General features: G+C 41.8%; 1 protein-coding gene across 2 annotated transcripts in view; it reads right to left on the bottom strand.

Annotated features, from left to right (window-relative positions):
* Positions 1–14,992, bottom strand: part of Gbf1 (golgi brefeldin A resistant guanine nucleotide exchange factor 1) — a 129,294-nt gene that overhangs the window by 9,168 nt on the left and 105,134 nt on the right. The window contains exons 6-13 of one of the 2 annotated variants that reach the window (XM_055629951.1): positions 13,626–13,734; positions 13,115–13,175; positions 12,041–12,095; positions 8,449–8,596; positions 7,904–8,127; positions 7,028–7,196; positions 6,073–6,284; positions 5,305–5,403 (exon numbers count right to left, since the gene is read on the bottom strand). In XM_055629951.1, coding sequence (XP_055485926.1) covers positions 5,305–5,403; positions 6,073–6,284; positions 7,028–7,196; positions 7,904–8,127; positions 8,449–8,596; positions 12,041–12,095; positions 13,115–13,175; positions 13,626–13,734 — 1,077 coding nt within the window. The remainder of the gene's footprint in view (positions 1–5,304; positions 5,404–6,072; positions 6,285–7,027; positions 7,197–7,903; positions 8,128–8,448; positions 8,597–12,040; positions 12,096–13,114; positions 13,176–13,625; positions 13,735–14,992) is intronic. The other variant, XM_055629952.1, reaches the window with a different exon arrangement.

Genomic DNA, 14,992 nt, shown 5'->3' with positions numbered 1-14,992 from the left:
AAAAAAAAAAAAAAAAAAAAAAAAAAAAAAAAAAAGGAAAAAATGAATAAATCCTTTAAAGAAAGCCAAGGGGGGAAAAAAAAAAAACAGTTGAAAGAAACAAATAAAACTGTTCAAAACCTTAAAATATAAACAAAACCAATAATGAAAACAAAACTTGAAGGAATTCTGGAAATAAAAAGGAACTACAGAGGCAAGTTTCACCAACAGAATTCAAGATACGGCAGACAGAATATCAGGTGATAGAAGAAATAGATACATTGGTCAAAAAAATGTTAAATTAAAAAATTCCTGGCATAAAACTTCCAGGAAATCTGGAAGACCAAATCTAAGAATAATAGGAGTAGAGAAAGGATAAGAATCCCAGCTCAAAGGCCCTGAAAATATTTTCAACAAAATCATAGAAAAAATATTTCTAATCTTAAGAAGGAGATGTCTATAAAGGTGCAAGAAGTATACATAACATCAAATAGACTGGACCAGAATAATGAAAACAGTAAACATACAGAACAAAGAATATTAAAAGCTACAAGGGAAAAGAGAAAGTAACATAAAGGCAGACTAGAAATATGCTTGACTTCTCAACTGAGATTCTAAAAGCCAGGCGGGCCTAAGCAAATGTCGTGTAGACACTAAGAGACCACAGATACCAACCTGAACCCAGCAAAACTTTCAATCACCAATAGATGAAGAAAATAAGCTATTCCACAATAAAGTAAAATTGAAACAATATTTACCTACAAATCCAGCCCTACAGAGGGTACTAGAAGGAAAACCCCAGCCCAAGAAAGTTAACTACACCCATGAAAACACAGGAAATAAATAGTCTTACACCAACAAAATCAAAAAGGAAACACACACACCACCACCACTACCACCACAATAATAATAATTCAGTTATTGGTCACTTATATCTCTCAATATCAATGGGCTCAATTCCCCAATAAAAAGACACAGACTAACATAGTGGATGAGAAAACAGGATCCATCCTTCTGCTGCATATAAGAAACACACCTCAATATCAAAAATAGACATTACCTCAGGGTAAAGGGTTGGAAAACAATTTTCCAAGCAAATGGACCTAAGAAGCAAACTGGTGTAGCTATTCTAATATCTAACAAAATAGACTTCAAACCAAAATTAATCAAAAGAGTTGGCCATAGTGGTACATAACTTTAATGCTAGCACTCAGGAGGGAGAGGCAGGTGGATTTCTGTGAGTTCAAGACCTGCTTAGTCTACAAAGCAAGTTCCAGCACAGCCAAGTTCTAAAGAAACCCTGTATCAAAAGTTGCCCTCTCCCATCTAAAAAAGTAATCAAAGGTAACAGGGAAGGACACTTTACACCCATATATGAAAAAAAAATTGAATAAAATACTCGAAAATCGACTCCAAGAACACATCAAAAGATCATCCACCATGATTAAGTAGACTTCATCCCAGAGATGCAGGGATGGATCAACATACAAAAAATCAATGTGATCTACCATATAAACAAACTGGAAAAACCCCACATAATTATCTCATTAGATGCTGAAAAAGATGTTGGATTTGACAAAATCCAACACCCCTTCAAGAAACAAGTCTTGGAGAGACTAGGGAGCAAGGAACATACCTAAACATAATAAAGGCAATTTACTTTATTTAAATAATCAAAATTCTGGGGACGGGAGAGATGACTCAGGTTAAGAGCACTGACTGCTCTTCCGAAGGTCCTGAGTTCAATTCCCAGCAACCACATGGTGGCTCACAGCCATCTATAATGAGTTCTGGTGCATAATAAGATCTGGTGTATACATAATAAATAAATAAAATCTTAAAAAATAATCAAAATTCTATAGCCAGCATCAACTTAAATAGAGAAAAACTCAAAGGAATTCCACTAAAATCAGAAACAAGACAAGACTGTTTTTCATTTCTATCCAATATAGTACTTGAAGTTCTAGCTAGAGTAACAAAACAACTGAAGGAGATCAAGAAAATACAAGTTGGAAAGGAAGAAGTCACAGTAGTGTTATTTGCACATGATATAAGAGTATACATAAGCGACACCAAAAATTCTACCAGGGAACTCCTACTGTTGATAAACACCTTCAAAAAAGTGGCTGGACACAAGATTAACTCAAAAGAAAAAAATCATATACAAGTAACAAACAAGCTGAGAAAGAAATCAGGAAAACAACACCCTTCACAATAGCCATAAATAATATAAAGTATCTTGGGATAACTCTAACTAGGCATATGAAAGACTTTCTTCAAGTCTTTGAAGAAAGAAACTGAAGAAGCTATCAATAAGTAGATCTCCTATGCTAACGGATCAGTAGGATTAACATAGTAAAAATGGCCATCCTACCAAAAGCAATCTACAGATTCAATGGAACTCCCAACAAAATTCCAACACAATTCTTTATAGACTTTGAAAGACTAATACTCAACTTCATAACTTCAGGAGTTATCACCATACCTGATTTCAAGCTGTATTACAGGGCAATAATTAAAAACTGTATGGTATTGACATAAAAATAGACAGTTGGTCAATGCAATCAAATCAAAGACACAGATATAAATCTACACACCTATGGACACCTGATTTTTGATAAGGAAGCCAGAAATACACAATGGCAAAAAGACAGCATCTTCAACAAATGATGCTGGTTTCTAACTGGATGTTTACAGGTAGAAGAATACAAATGATCCATATCTATCACCCTGCACAAAACAAGTCCAAGTGGATCAAAGACCTCAACTTAAAACCAGGTATACTGAACCTGATAGAAGAGAAAGTGGGGAATAGATCTGAATGCATTGGCACAAGAGACAATCCTAAAAAGAACACCAATAGCACAGGCACTAAGACTGACAATTAATAAATGGAACCTCATGAAACTGAAAGCCTTCTGTAAGTCAAAGAACACCATTAAAAAGTCAAAATGGCAGCCCACAGAATGAGAATTTTTTTTTTTCACTAACTCCACATCTGACAGAGGGCTAATATCCAAAATATATAAAGAACTCAAGAAAGTAGATACAAATAAGCCAAATAATCCAATTTAAAAAATGGGGAACAGATCTAAACAGAATTTTCAATACAGAAATCTCAAATGGCTGATAAACACTTTAAATGTTCAACATCCTCAGCCATCAGGAAAATACAAATCAAAAGGACTTGAGATTGATTCTCTCCTATACTTGTCAGAATGGCTATGATCAAAACACAAATGACAGCTCATGCTGGTGAGGATGTGAGGCAAGGGGAACGTTCCTCTATTGCTGGTAGGAGTGCAAACTTGTACAACCACTTTGGAAATCAGTCTGGAGGTGTCTCAAAAACTGGGAATCGATCTACCTCAAGACCCACTATACTACCTAAAGGATGCTCCATCCTAGGATACTTGTTCAACTATGTTCATAGTGGCTTTAGTCATAACAGCCAGAAACTGGCAACAAACTAGATGCTCTTCAACCAAAGAATGGATAAAGAAATTGTGGTAATTTACACAATAAAGTATTACTCAGGTTTTTGTTTTGTTTTTCAAGACAGGGTTTCTCTGTTTAGCCCTGGCTGTCCTAGACTCACTCTGTAGACCAGGCACGGAGGTCTGCCTGCCTCTGCCTCCCAAGTGCTGGCATTAAAGGCATGTGCTACCACCATCCAGCAATATTACATTTTAAAAATTTGTATGAGCACATATGCTATGGCACGGGCAGAAGTCAGGGGATAACTTTGTGGAATCAGTTCTCTCCTTCTACCATGTGCATTCTGGGGATTGAACACAGGTTGTTAGACTTGGCAGCATGTGTCTATACCTGCTGAGCCATCTCAGTCCTACTCAGTTGTTTAAAATAAAAAAAGACACTATGGAATTTGCAGGCAAATGGATGGAACTGGAAAAAAATCATCCTGAGACCCAGAAAGACAAATATAGGCTGTACCCACTTCTAAGTGGATATTAGATGTTAAATAAAGAATAATCATGCTACAATCCACAAACTCAGAGAGGCTAAGTAATAAAAAAGGCTCTAGGGTATGGTTGGGGCTATTGTATCTCCCTGGGAAGTGGAAATACAAAAGATTTTGTGGGTGGACTTGGGATGGGAATAGGAGGGATCAGGTGGTGGGGAGATGGAGGGAAAGAGTACTGGCAGAGACTAATAGAATTGGAGGGCATGTGGGGGTTTAATGTGGAAACCTAGTGTAGTTAAAAACTCCCTGAAATTCACGAGGGTGACCCTATAGAGGACTCCTAGTAATGGAGATATGGAACCTGAACCACTCATCTTCTGTAATCAGGCAAGGCTTCCAGTGGTAGGAATTGCACCAGTCCAGCCACAAAACCTTTGATCTACAATCTCTTCTGCATGCAAGATGTGCAGGGGCAATGGTGGCACAGAATTTGTGGGAATAGCCAACTAATGACTGGTTTAATTTCAAGCCTACCCCATGGGAGGGATCCCATGCCCAACACTGCCTGGATGACCAGGAACAGGAGGCTGGATAGCCTAGAGACCTAAGATAGAACCACACACTAGACACACACACACACACACACACACAGTAAATGAAATGATTGCTAGTGATGTTCTGCTAAACTCGTAGACCTCATATATTGGTGCCTAGTCCAGTTCTCATCAGAGAGGCTGCTTCCAGTTAGGAGCAGATGCAGAAGCCCCAGCCAAACAGGTGGAGAGAAAGGCCAGGTTGGAGGTCTCCACTAGATGCTTCCCTTTGGATGGGAAACCCAGAGGATGAGGGGGAGGAGGAATTGTGGGAGCCAGAGGGGTTGAGGACATGGGAGAGCATGGCCTTTGGAATCAACTCAGCAGGGCTCACAGAGACTGAAGCAGCAATCATGAAGCCGATAGAGGTCTGCACTAGGTCCTCCGCACATGTCATAGCTGTTGGTTTGGTATTTTGGGGCAGGGGTGGAGTCCTGACAGTGGGGATGGGGGCGTCTCCAACTCTTTTGTCTGCTTTTAGGACCCTTTCCCTCTACTGGGTTGCTTTGTCTGGCCTTGTGCCTGGTTTTATTGTGTGTTGTACTATGTTCGGGTGATATCCCTGGGAGGCCTGATCTTTCTGAGTGAGATGGGGGGTAGGGGAGAAGGTGAGGAGGGTGGATCTTGGGGAAAGGGGAGGTGAGGAGGGACCAGGAGGGGTGGAGAAAGAAGCTGTGGTTGGGATGTAAGAGAAGAATAAATAAAAATTAAAAAAATATTTATGTCTACAGCATGACTAACTGAGCTGGCCCCATTGATAATGCCATGTCGTTCCCTGTTTTTGTTTTACTTCCAAGGTCAACTCACCTCTAGTTGGAACTTGAGGTGCTCCCGCATGCTCTCAAAGAGTAAGAAACATACTCGTAGGGAAGCAGCATAAAGGTTCAGTCGCTCCACGCTGAGTAGCTGGGGATCAGAGAGTAAGAAGCCGTGAAGTCCCTGAGGTTGAGTATAATTCAACCAACAAAGAGGGGAGAGCAGGCTAGTGAGGCTGCCACAGAGGTCTGGGTTCTAAGGGACTCTTTATTTTCTGTTGTTTGCTTTAATAAAAAGCAACAACTTTGTTTTACATTCATTTATTTGTGTGTAGGAGGGGGAGCAGGGACATATGAAAAGGTACACCCCATGGGAGTTGTTTTTCTCTGTCTACCTTCTAGGTTCCAGGGATCAAACTCAGCATGTCAGGCTTGATGATACATTCTTACCCGCTGAGGTACTTGCTGGCCTGTTTTTTTTGTTTGTTTGTTTTGGTTTTGGTTTTGGTTTGTTTTGGTTTTGGTTTCTGAGATAGGGTCTCATGTAGATGAGGCTGGCCTCAACCTCATTATGTAGTTGAGAATAACCTTGAATTCCTGCTCTTCCTGCCTCTCCCTCCCAAGTGCTGGAGGTATAGGTATGCACCACCACACGATTTAGCCATTCCTTCCTCAAGTCTTTGGAGAGCTACTGGAATCCTTTTGTTGTGACTTTTGAACAACTGAAAGGGAGATGGTTTCTTAGGATCAGTAGTCATAGTGTTCTCCTGGCTTCTCAATCTCAAAAAATAACCAAGATCTCTGGGCAATCTAGTCTTACCTGGAATAAGTGACGGCACATCTCATCCTTGATGAGTCCCAAGAGGGTCTGGCACTGGGCTACCGGGGCTGACTCAAGAGCTACCGTCAGCAAATGTAGTCCCATATGGATCATAACCTCTGAGTTATGGCGGTCATGTGGATTTGTGAGGGAGATAAGGAAGCGGAAGAGCTCACGGATGCAAGGAAGGCCATAAGGAACCAAAGCTGTACCTGAAAAGATGGGAAGAGACCAAGAACAATAAGACATATCCCAGCTGCTCAACACATGGATCTGTGTTATCCGTGACAAAAACTGTGTGTGTATGTGTGTGTGTGGTACATACATGTTCCATGCATGCATGGTGTGGTGTGCAGGTATATGTGACACAGTGTGTGCATTTAGAAATCACAACAAGATGTCAGATGTCTTCCTCTTATTGCTCTCTGTTTAACTGCCATAAACAGGTCTCTCACTGATTTGGAAATTCACTGTTTTAGCAAACTCTCCAGACCCACATATCTGCAGACTCCAATGCTTGGGTTACAGGCATATGTAGCCATGCCTAGCTCTTCACATGGGTACCAGCAATTTGAACTCAGGTCCTCATGCTTGCAGAGAAGCAATCTTACCCACTACTGAGCCATCTTCCAGTCCTTACCAGGGAAATTTCCGGAAATGAATTTTCTTCAAGGAAAAGGATCCACTACTCATTTCTCAATGGATGAAATCAGAATCAGGGACTTTTGTTAAGTCCTAAGGTTTATACTGTTCCCTCTCTTTCCATAGTCTCTCTAACTCCTCTGAATGACTTAGGGGAAGGTTCCATCAACACCAATAGTTTTATGGCTTGATTCCATTTCTTAGTCTAGAAAATGGATTCACAGGAGATAGTCACCCTCATCCAAGCTGCTCAGAGAGTTTATCCAGTAGGATGGGGTAGATGAGTGGGCAGAGCCTTCCAGAGAGTACCTACCTTCCTTCTGGGAAGACTGGGTAAAGCGCACGCCCCGAGGATTGACATAGTCCATATCATGGACAGAGGCAGAGTCAGAGTGGTCAGTAGGGGATGTGCACTCCTCCAACACTTCAGGGATAGATTCCACCGATGCTGACTGAGCCTTTTCCACAGGAGCCCCTTCCTGCTATCACCAGCAGCATTCAGACAAGGAACAGAGATAAGGCAAAAACAACTTAGAATTTATTCCCCTGAAGTATTATATGGCTTCCAAGCTATCTTCAATAGACTATAGTTCATTGGCTTATGAAGCAATATAAGATTTCCCAGGACGACCTGAGGCCTCAGTGCTCCAGGGTAACAGAACTCTACAGGTGCAAAAGCTCTCACAGGTTAGAATTTAGATGATTAGCTTCCCTTGTCAGATATCACCTATATTGACAATGAGAACTCTCACAAACTTCTTTTCAAAGCAAGTCATACTGTGTATTTTCTGGGTAGCAAAAAAGTCATGGAAAACAGGAAAGAATTCTATCCCAACCTTCTTTCTTTCTTTCCTTCCTTCCTTCCTTTCTCTCTCTCTCTCTCTCTCTCTCTCTCTCTCTCTCTCTCTCCTCTCTCCCTCTCTCTTTCTTTCTTTCTTTTTTTTTTTTTTTTTTCAAAAGACATGTTTCACTATGCAGCTCTGGCTGTCCTGGAACTCAATCCGTAGACCAGGCTGGTCTTGAATTTACAGAGATCCACCTGACTCTGCCTTCTGGGTGCTGGGATTAAAGACATGTACCACCATGCTTGGCCTAACCTTCTTAGCCAAGGCTTAGATACAAAGCCCAAAAGAACAAGCCAATTCCTACAGTGACAGATTGAAGAGGAGCCTTTAGAAATCAGTCATACCTGAGGGTCAAGATGATCGGAAATTCCTATCTCATTGCTCCCAGGCTCCGTGGCTGTGTTTTCCCTTGGGGAGCCAGCTTGCTCCAGGTCAGTGAGGTCCTCCTTGGAAGTGGTCTGGGAGGATAATTCCAGGCCACTATCTGTACAGGGACTGACAACTGCTGAAGCAGCTTCCGAACTTGCAGAGGAGATGGATGTGGGCACATCAATGAAAGGCACACCACCTGACAAGGAAAGAATGAAACTTGAAGGCCAAGAGAGGCTCTGTGAGTAAAGCATCCTTTATGGTACTAGGCTCTTGTTTCTTAGGTTGGATGTTTATCTATAAATGCCTCTAGAGTAGTGAGAATCTCTCTGAAAATGGAATGAACTGAAGTTATTTATTGCAGGGTCATTGGATGGTCATAGTTTGATTTGATTTGGAGTTTCCCTTTCTGTTCTCTGTGAAAGACCAAAGCCCCTCCCTCAGTTGACTTTCCATTTCAACCCCCCCCCCCCAAAAAAAAAAAAGGATCTTCTCAACAGAAGCAACCCAGGGCACTTACCAGTAAGGTTAGAGGATAAGGTGGCTCCATTTGGGGTTGGCAGCTCTGAACCTGGTATGACTTTGGTGGTATGACGAGGAGGTCGAGGAGATCTTTTCTGTTTCTTCCACTTCGATGAGTCACTCATGCCTCCTGCTCTCATTTTCAGCTGGAAATACCATATATCATTAGTATTCAGACTAAATGAGTATTTAAACTAAGTCGTTATTCCTAGAAATACCTCATCACTTAGTCCTCTGGTCTCTAGAAAATAGCTTATACCCCACATCGGTGTTAGACCATCAGATTATACACCGATGCTTCTACATTTGTGGCTTTTTGGAGTTGCAAGGTGGCCTACACATGGAAGGTAACAGTCTGCTTTTGGACTAGTCATTGATATAGGCAGGTGTCACACTTATCACTCTGCTTCTTGGGTCCCCGTTGCTGGGCATGATGCATGAGCCTCTTGCTGAAAAGGTTAGGGCAGGCTTTGCCAGAACCTCAGCCTGCAGACCTGTGGAGAGGCTTTCTTCTACAGTCACAATGCAGGGTAGCCCCTAGTTCTAGTTCTTGTGCAGCTATGACACCTACTCCTTCCTACCTAGATTCAAAGCTTTTTCACTAATGAACAGACTGGGATTTAAGACCATAAGGACAACTCTTTTTCTGAAACTTTTACATTAAAATGATGGTCAAAAATTATTATTTTTTTTTTTTAGAGAAAAGAGTGACACTCCAACTTATTTGTGGAGTTAAGAATAGAGGGCCACGCCATGTTGCTGCTCCCAGTTTTGATATAGCAGTAAAACTCTCGTTCTTTTCACAGTTGTCCTTCCTAGATACACTTTATTTATTTTATTTTATTATGTTATTTTCTTTTTCAGACCTGGGCAGGTCTCAAACTCACTATGCAGCTAAGGATGTCCTAAAGCTTTTGTGTTCAGCTTCTACCTCTCAAGTCCTGGGATTACAGGCATGTACCCCCCCCAACTCCACTTACATGGTGCTGAGGCTCAAACCCAGGCCTTTATATACACTAAGGAAGGACTCTGGCAAATGAGCTATAACCCCACCCCCAGCACCACAAGATGCAATTTTGAAGAATCTACTCAATTTCTTCTGATATTTGGAGATAAACTCTTTCTTCAAGCTCCCTCACTCTCAAAGCTTTGATAGCCTCTGATCACGCCTGCTAAGATAATTTTTCTTTCCTTCCCCAAATCTCTTCCTAATAAAGGAGGCCCCCAAACCAAACCTTCCTCTCAGGTTTTAACACAGCGCCAGTTTCTCATTAGATTCATATTCTTGTTTCTCCATCTCCAAAACACCTGCAGTCATATGCCTAAAACTGAGCTTCTGTGACTAAACAGGAACCAGAAGGAGGTTCGTGCTACTAAGTCACCTTGGAGTGCAGGTAGATCACTCTCATGGTAAAAACTGATCTGGGAGAAGAATAAGCCAAACAAAGGGTAAAAAGCCCAAAGGATCAATGAAAGAAAACAAGGCTTTACAAGGTCATTATCACTAAGCTCCAAAAAGTCCAAACCACTAAAGGTTTATGAGATAACTCTCCTTTCCAGGAGGCTCCACTATATCAATCCCATTTCTACTAAAAATGACATCAGTAATGAATATCCTTTCCAAAAAAAAGCAGCATTTCCTGTCTTCCACTCTATATTCAGCAAAGCTAGCTCCAACTGGGTTATTTCAGCGAGTGTTCCTGGCCTTCTGACTGATACAGGAGCCTGAAGGCTGACAGTTTCATAAACACCTCACTGTTACTATGTTCCCTGTCCTAAGTTTCTAAGGTACATTGTAGGTAGCAGGTGTCCATGGAACCCTACACCACTTCATCTATACAATTCTATATTCCAAAAGACAACAGTAGCTTTATAAAAATATTGCAGGTCTTAGGCTAATAATCCATGGCAACATGCAAGCTAGTCACTGAAGACAGCTCATATTGGTAACTATGCAAACAGAATTCGAGACAATGCAATTAAATAGGACAAGGACACACCTCTAGCTAGGGAACATTCATACACAGACTTATTTTCTCTTCAATGACACGAGTGTTTACAAGCACACCTCTGGCATGCACACTCTTGTGATGGATAACCTAAACATCCCTTTCTTTTCATCTTTCAAAGGCAAGGATATCTCAAGGGGTCAGGTAATCTTTAACTTATACTCCGCCCTTAAACGCATCTACATCTTGAATTTTAAAGGACAGAGGGTATCTCTGTAGAGTCTAGAAAATTCCCAGTGTCCAGGGCTATTCTGGTCCCTAGTTCCTTTCTATCTAACAAGAAATCTAACCCTTGCAGTGATCCCTTTTATGTAACCAAAAAATTAAAGACCCTCACAGGATGAACCACCTTTCCCCACCAGCACAGTTAGGTACCTAGATCTATTTAAGGACTATGCTGAAGCTCCCTACACCAGCTCTGAGACAGGGGAGGGGAGAAGGAAGGATCTTGCTTGAGGTTCCTGTAGTTTCCCTAGAAATGGTAGGTCTTAAGCCTCCCAACAAGATGACAGCAGGACCTAGGTTCTCTAGGCTCATTATGTAATGTTCAAGACTTAATTCTTCTTCCAAGCAACCAGAAATCCCAGAAGAATCCCCAGTACTGAAAAGCTACAAACACATGCAACTCTTTAAAAGCCAAGCTGTGTTACTCAAGTGGGTAAGTTGTGCTTTCAACAACAGAAATGGGACCCAGTGTTATATATAAAAATAAACATTTAAATAAATAAACAAACAAACAAACAAATAAATAAATAAATAGGGGGAAAGGAGAGGGAGAGGGAGAGAGACCTTGAGGTTCTTAAACAGTAGAACCCTCTCTAACTGGTTCAGGGCTTTGGTCTGCTCCCCACTACTTAGCTCCAGTTTGTTGAGGAGACATGGAGAAATCTGTGAAAGACAGGCAAATGCACGATTTAACAGAGTGAAATAAACTCAGACACGCGCCAACAGGGCACAGGGCAGGAATGGGGAAGAAAAGGAGGGAACAGGGGCAGGTCAGGTGCATGCACCAAATAGCCAAGGGTCACTTCTATGGGCAGAACCTCATCAGAGGTCTGAGAAATCCAGAGTTCCAACTCAAGATAGAAAGAGGCCATCCTGATCACCATTCTCTTCCTAGCAGTCTGAGAAGCCTTTGATCTGGAGTACAGCTTGATTTGATCTCTTCAAAAGAGACTATACCAAGCACAAGCCCAGTCTTATTCAGCATTAGGGGAGGATTTGGGGCACAGCCTCTGTAGGACTCTTGCTTGCTGATAAGAATGAACCAAATGGGATGGCCAGATTTTCATCTTTGTCAACATGCATCTTTAGCCCAGCTTGATAAGCCTTGTCTAGTTCCCTTAAAGGACTGGCTTACCAGCATATGTGGTAGGTCAACAAAGACAGGTAGGTCAGAAAGGAAAGGTTGAGGAAGGAGAGGTGCATTTCTGACTAAAGGAGTGACAGCTATTTGTAGATTACAAGTAGCCCCATCTAGGCAAAAGCATGTCTTTGCTACTAAACAATAGTACTCCATAGCACCGAAGTTTGGAAGTCACGGAGGTTTGGACAAGGACAGCAGACGAACTTTCACCCCACCTTCTTCATGTTTGTTCCCACATAGCTCTTGGGCTCTTCTTTAAACTGAGGTAACCTGTAAGATAGGGAACGGCATGACTGTCACTGGGGATAATGGCAATGTTCTCTAATACCATTTATAGCAAAGGTTTATTAGCCTACACAATCCTTGTCTCTTAGTTTAGTCTTATGAAATGCTAGAGAAAAGGTAACTTCATCCCTTTTAGAGCTTAAGAGCCATAGGAATGGAATATGTAAGATACAGACAAATTGGTCACTGGGGCAGGGTAACTAAACACCCTTGAAGTATAAAAGGTTATTTTCATCCTTGAAAAATACTGCTGAAAGCCAAGAGATAGTTAGGCACAGAGAAAGTAGTAAAAGCAGGCTGGTGTTTTAGACGCAATAAATCCATGGAGCAAGAAACTCTTGGTAGCAGAATCGAAGGGCATTCTAACGTGCAGATAATAGAGATTAGGCCTGAGAGTAAGAAGAAATTCTATTGGCAGGTTTACAAGTCATTGCTTAAATTCTCCTCTTCTCTTTTGACAAGAGATATAGAATAGACAATGAGATCTAGGACAAAAAAGCTTCCTGGGCTCTAAAATGAGGGAGTCCTTCCCACAAACATCAAAGATCATGGTTTTCCTGGGACTAAGGGGTTTGCCAGGATATGGAATTTTAATCCCAGGCAAGTCAAGATAAGGGCCAATAAGTCAGCTTTTGAAACTGTTGGTAGCCTTGGCCTTCTTTTGCAGAAATTAGGCCGAGCTTGGGAAACTCAGCAACCTATTCCAGGCTGCTTAAATTTGGCATCGTCTCTAGGTTCCCTTTCCCAGATGCTACCTGCACAGAAACAGACACAAGTTTAGGAAGCAGAGCTTAAATAACCCTCTGTCTCCCTGAGGCCACAGCAGCTCTCTCTTCCTTCTCCCTTGTTCAGTAACCCTGGGCCCAGAGAACTACTGCTATCTATAATACCAGTGGCCTCTGATGTGGTTGTGGGGTTGGCCAGGTCCCTAAAGTGGCTGTGTGGAAGCAGGCAGACTCAAGAGGCCTGGGCAGCCGGGCAGAAGCAAACAGCAGCAGGTTTACCTTGTGAAGAGCAGCTGCACCATGTCTACGAGAGTGTGCTCTGCGGATTTTCTCAATAACTCTGCACAGGCAAAAACAAATAACACAGGTGTCATTACTTGCTGTGCTATTATCAGGAGACTTCTCAGAGCAGACTCCCCTCCAAACTGTGTTTACCAAGGATTATGCCAAACTTATTAAAACCAGCTCCAGCTCAGCCTGGTAGCTATAACTTTACCAGACCGCTAGGTGGTACTATGGAGTCAGGAAAAAGGGGACACACTAGAAGGGTTTTCTTGGGTTATCAATTGGTGTCAATCCTAGAAACCCTAAGGGAGAAGATTTGGCTCTGGAACTGAGTCAGTCTAAGAGTCATCCCAACTCCTGCCCAGGAACAATGAGTTGAGAATTCTATTCTCAAAATCCTAAGGTTAGCCCAGAGATCCTGCTTCTCTGGGCTTCAGAGACAGCATCTTGCTTATACTCAGGTACCAGCCCAGGAAGGTCAAAGAGCTAGTATTCAAGCACCTACCACTGAGCCTCATTTCAAAGCAAATCCGGAAGCAAGACTGCATAATCTCACATACAGATTCATTTGTTAAGTGGGTACCAACTGGGGTTAGCAACAGAGTTCGGAGAACCTACAAGGAAGAAAGAAAACATTGTGTTGAACAAAGCAGGCTAAGTAAAGCTTATCTGGAGGTAGAAAATGCACATAGCAGGTAAATTCATCATCATCATCGCCTGTGTTGTGTACATGGTCATGTGTGTTTGTGTGTGTGCTACAGGCAGGTGGAGACCAGAGAATAACATGGGTATCAACCTCAGAAATGTGCACCAACTTCTTTTAAGGCTGGGCCTTTCACTGATGAGCTCATCAGTGAGGCCAGATTGGATGACCAGAAAGCGCCCAGGATCCTCCTGTTCTGTGCTTCTCTGGGATTACAAGTATACTCACCATCATGCCTGGCTTTTTACATGAGTATTGGGGATCTAACACTCTATGCTTTTCATGCTTACAGGGCACACTGTTTATAAACTGAGCTATGTCCTCAGTTCTTTCTCTTAAAAAAAAATTATTTGCTAATTCACATGTGCTAAGCAAGTGCTCTACCAGTGAGCCACACACTTAGGGGTGAGGGGTAAAGTTCTCTTTACCTCTTATCTGTTTTGTTTTTGTTTTGTTTTGGGATAAGATCATGCTGTTTAGTCCAGGTTGGGCTAAAACTTGTGATCTTCCTGCTTCTAAGACCTTTGATTATAAATTTCCATGACCACGTCCAATTTCAGAGATTTTTTTTCTTTTTCCTTTTTTTTTTAATTAGTAAGAATTCTGACCTCAAAGCTGGGTGCAACGTCACATGCTTGTAATATTAGCACTTGGGAGATTAAAGCGTGAAGAATAAGAATTCAAGGTCTTTCTTAGTCATATGAGACCTTGTCCCCACCAAAACAAACAAACAAAAACCCTAAAAATTAAAAAAAAAAAGTAAGGTCATTTCAGGTGGAAAATTCCAAGGGAATGATCCATCTCTTGGTCAGTATTTAATATTTGCTTTAGGTTTGGTTCAAAATGGTGGAGTTTTGTTTTGTTTTGTTTTTCCCGGCAAAATTCAGGATTAACATATGGAGGCCCACAGCAAGATAACTATCCAAAATTCTGCTTTCACTCCGGATACTCGAGTGGTGTGTTGCCAGGGGCACACACACCTTGAGATGGCTGACCCAGCTACCCGAGGTCCTGGGAAATATGTTACCCTCTACAGACTCCGAAGGTGAACCACACAGTCAGAGAAAAGCAGCAAGCAGTTTTTTAGCTAGCTTCCTGTTGGTTCCTGGATTCTGGTTAAGGGGTACCATATCTGATGAACCAGGAGAACATGACAGGATTTGTACACC

This window comes from Psammomys obesus, unplaced genomic scaffold (assembly GCF_907164565.1).
Source record: "Psammomys obesus unplaced genomic scaffold, mPsaObe1.curated_primary_1811, whole genome shotgun sequence".
NCBI classification, from domain to species: Eukaryota; Metazoa; Chordata; class Mammalia; order Rodentia; family Muridae; genus Psammomys; species Psammomys obesus.
Note: the sequence above shows the minus strand (reverse complement) of the source record. Positions and strands in the feature narration are given on the sequence as shown.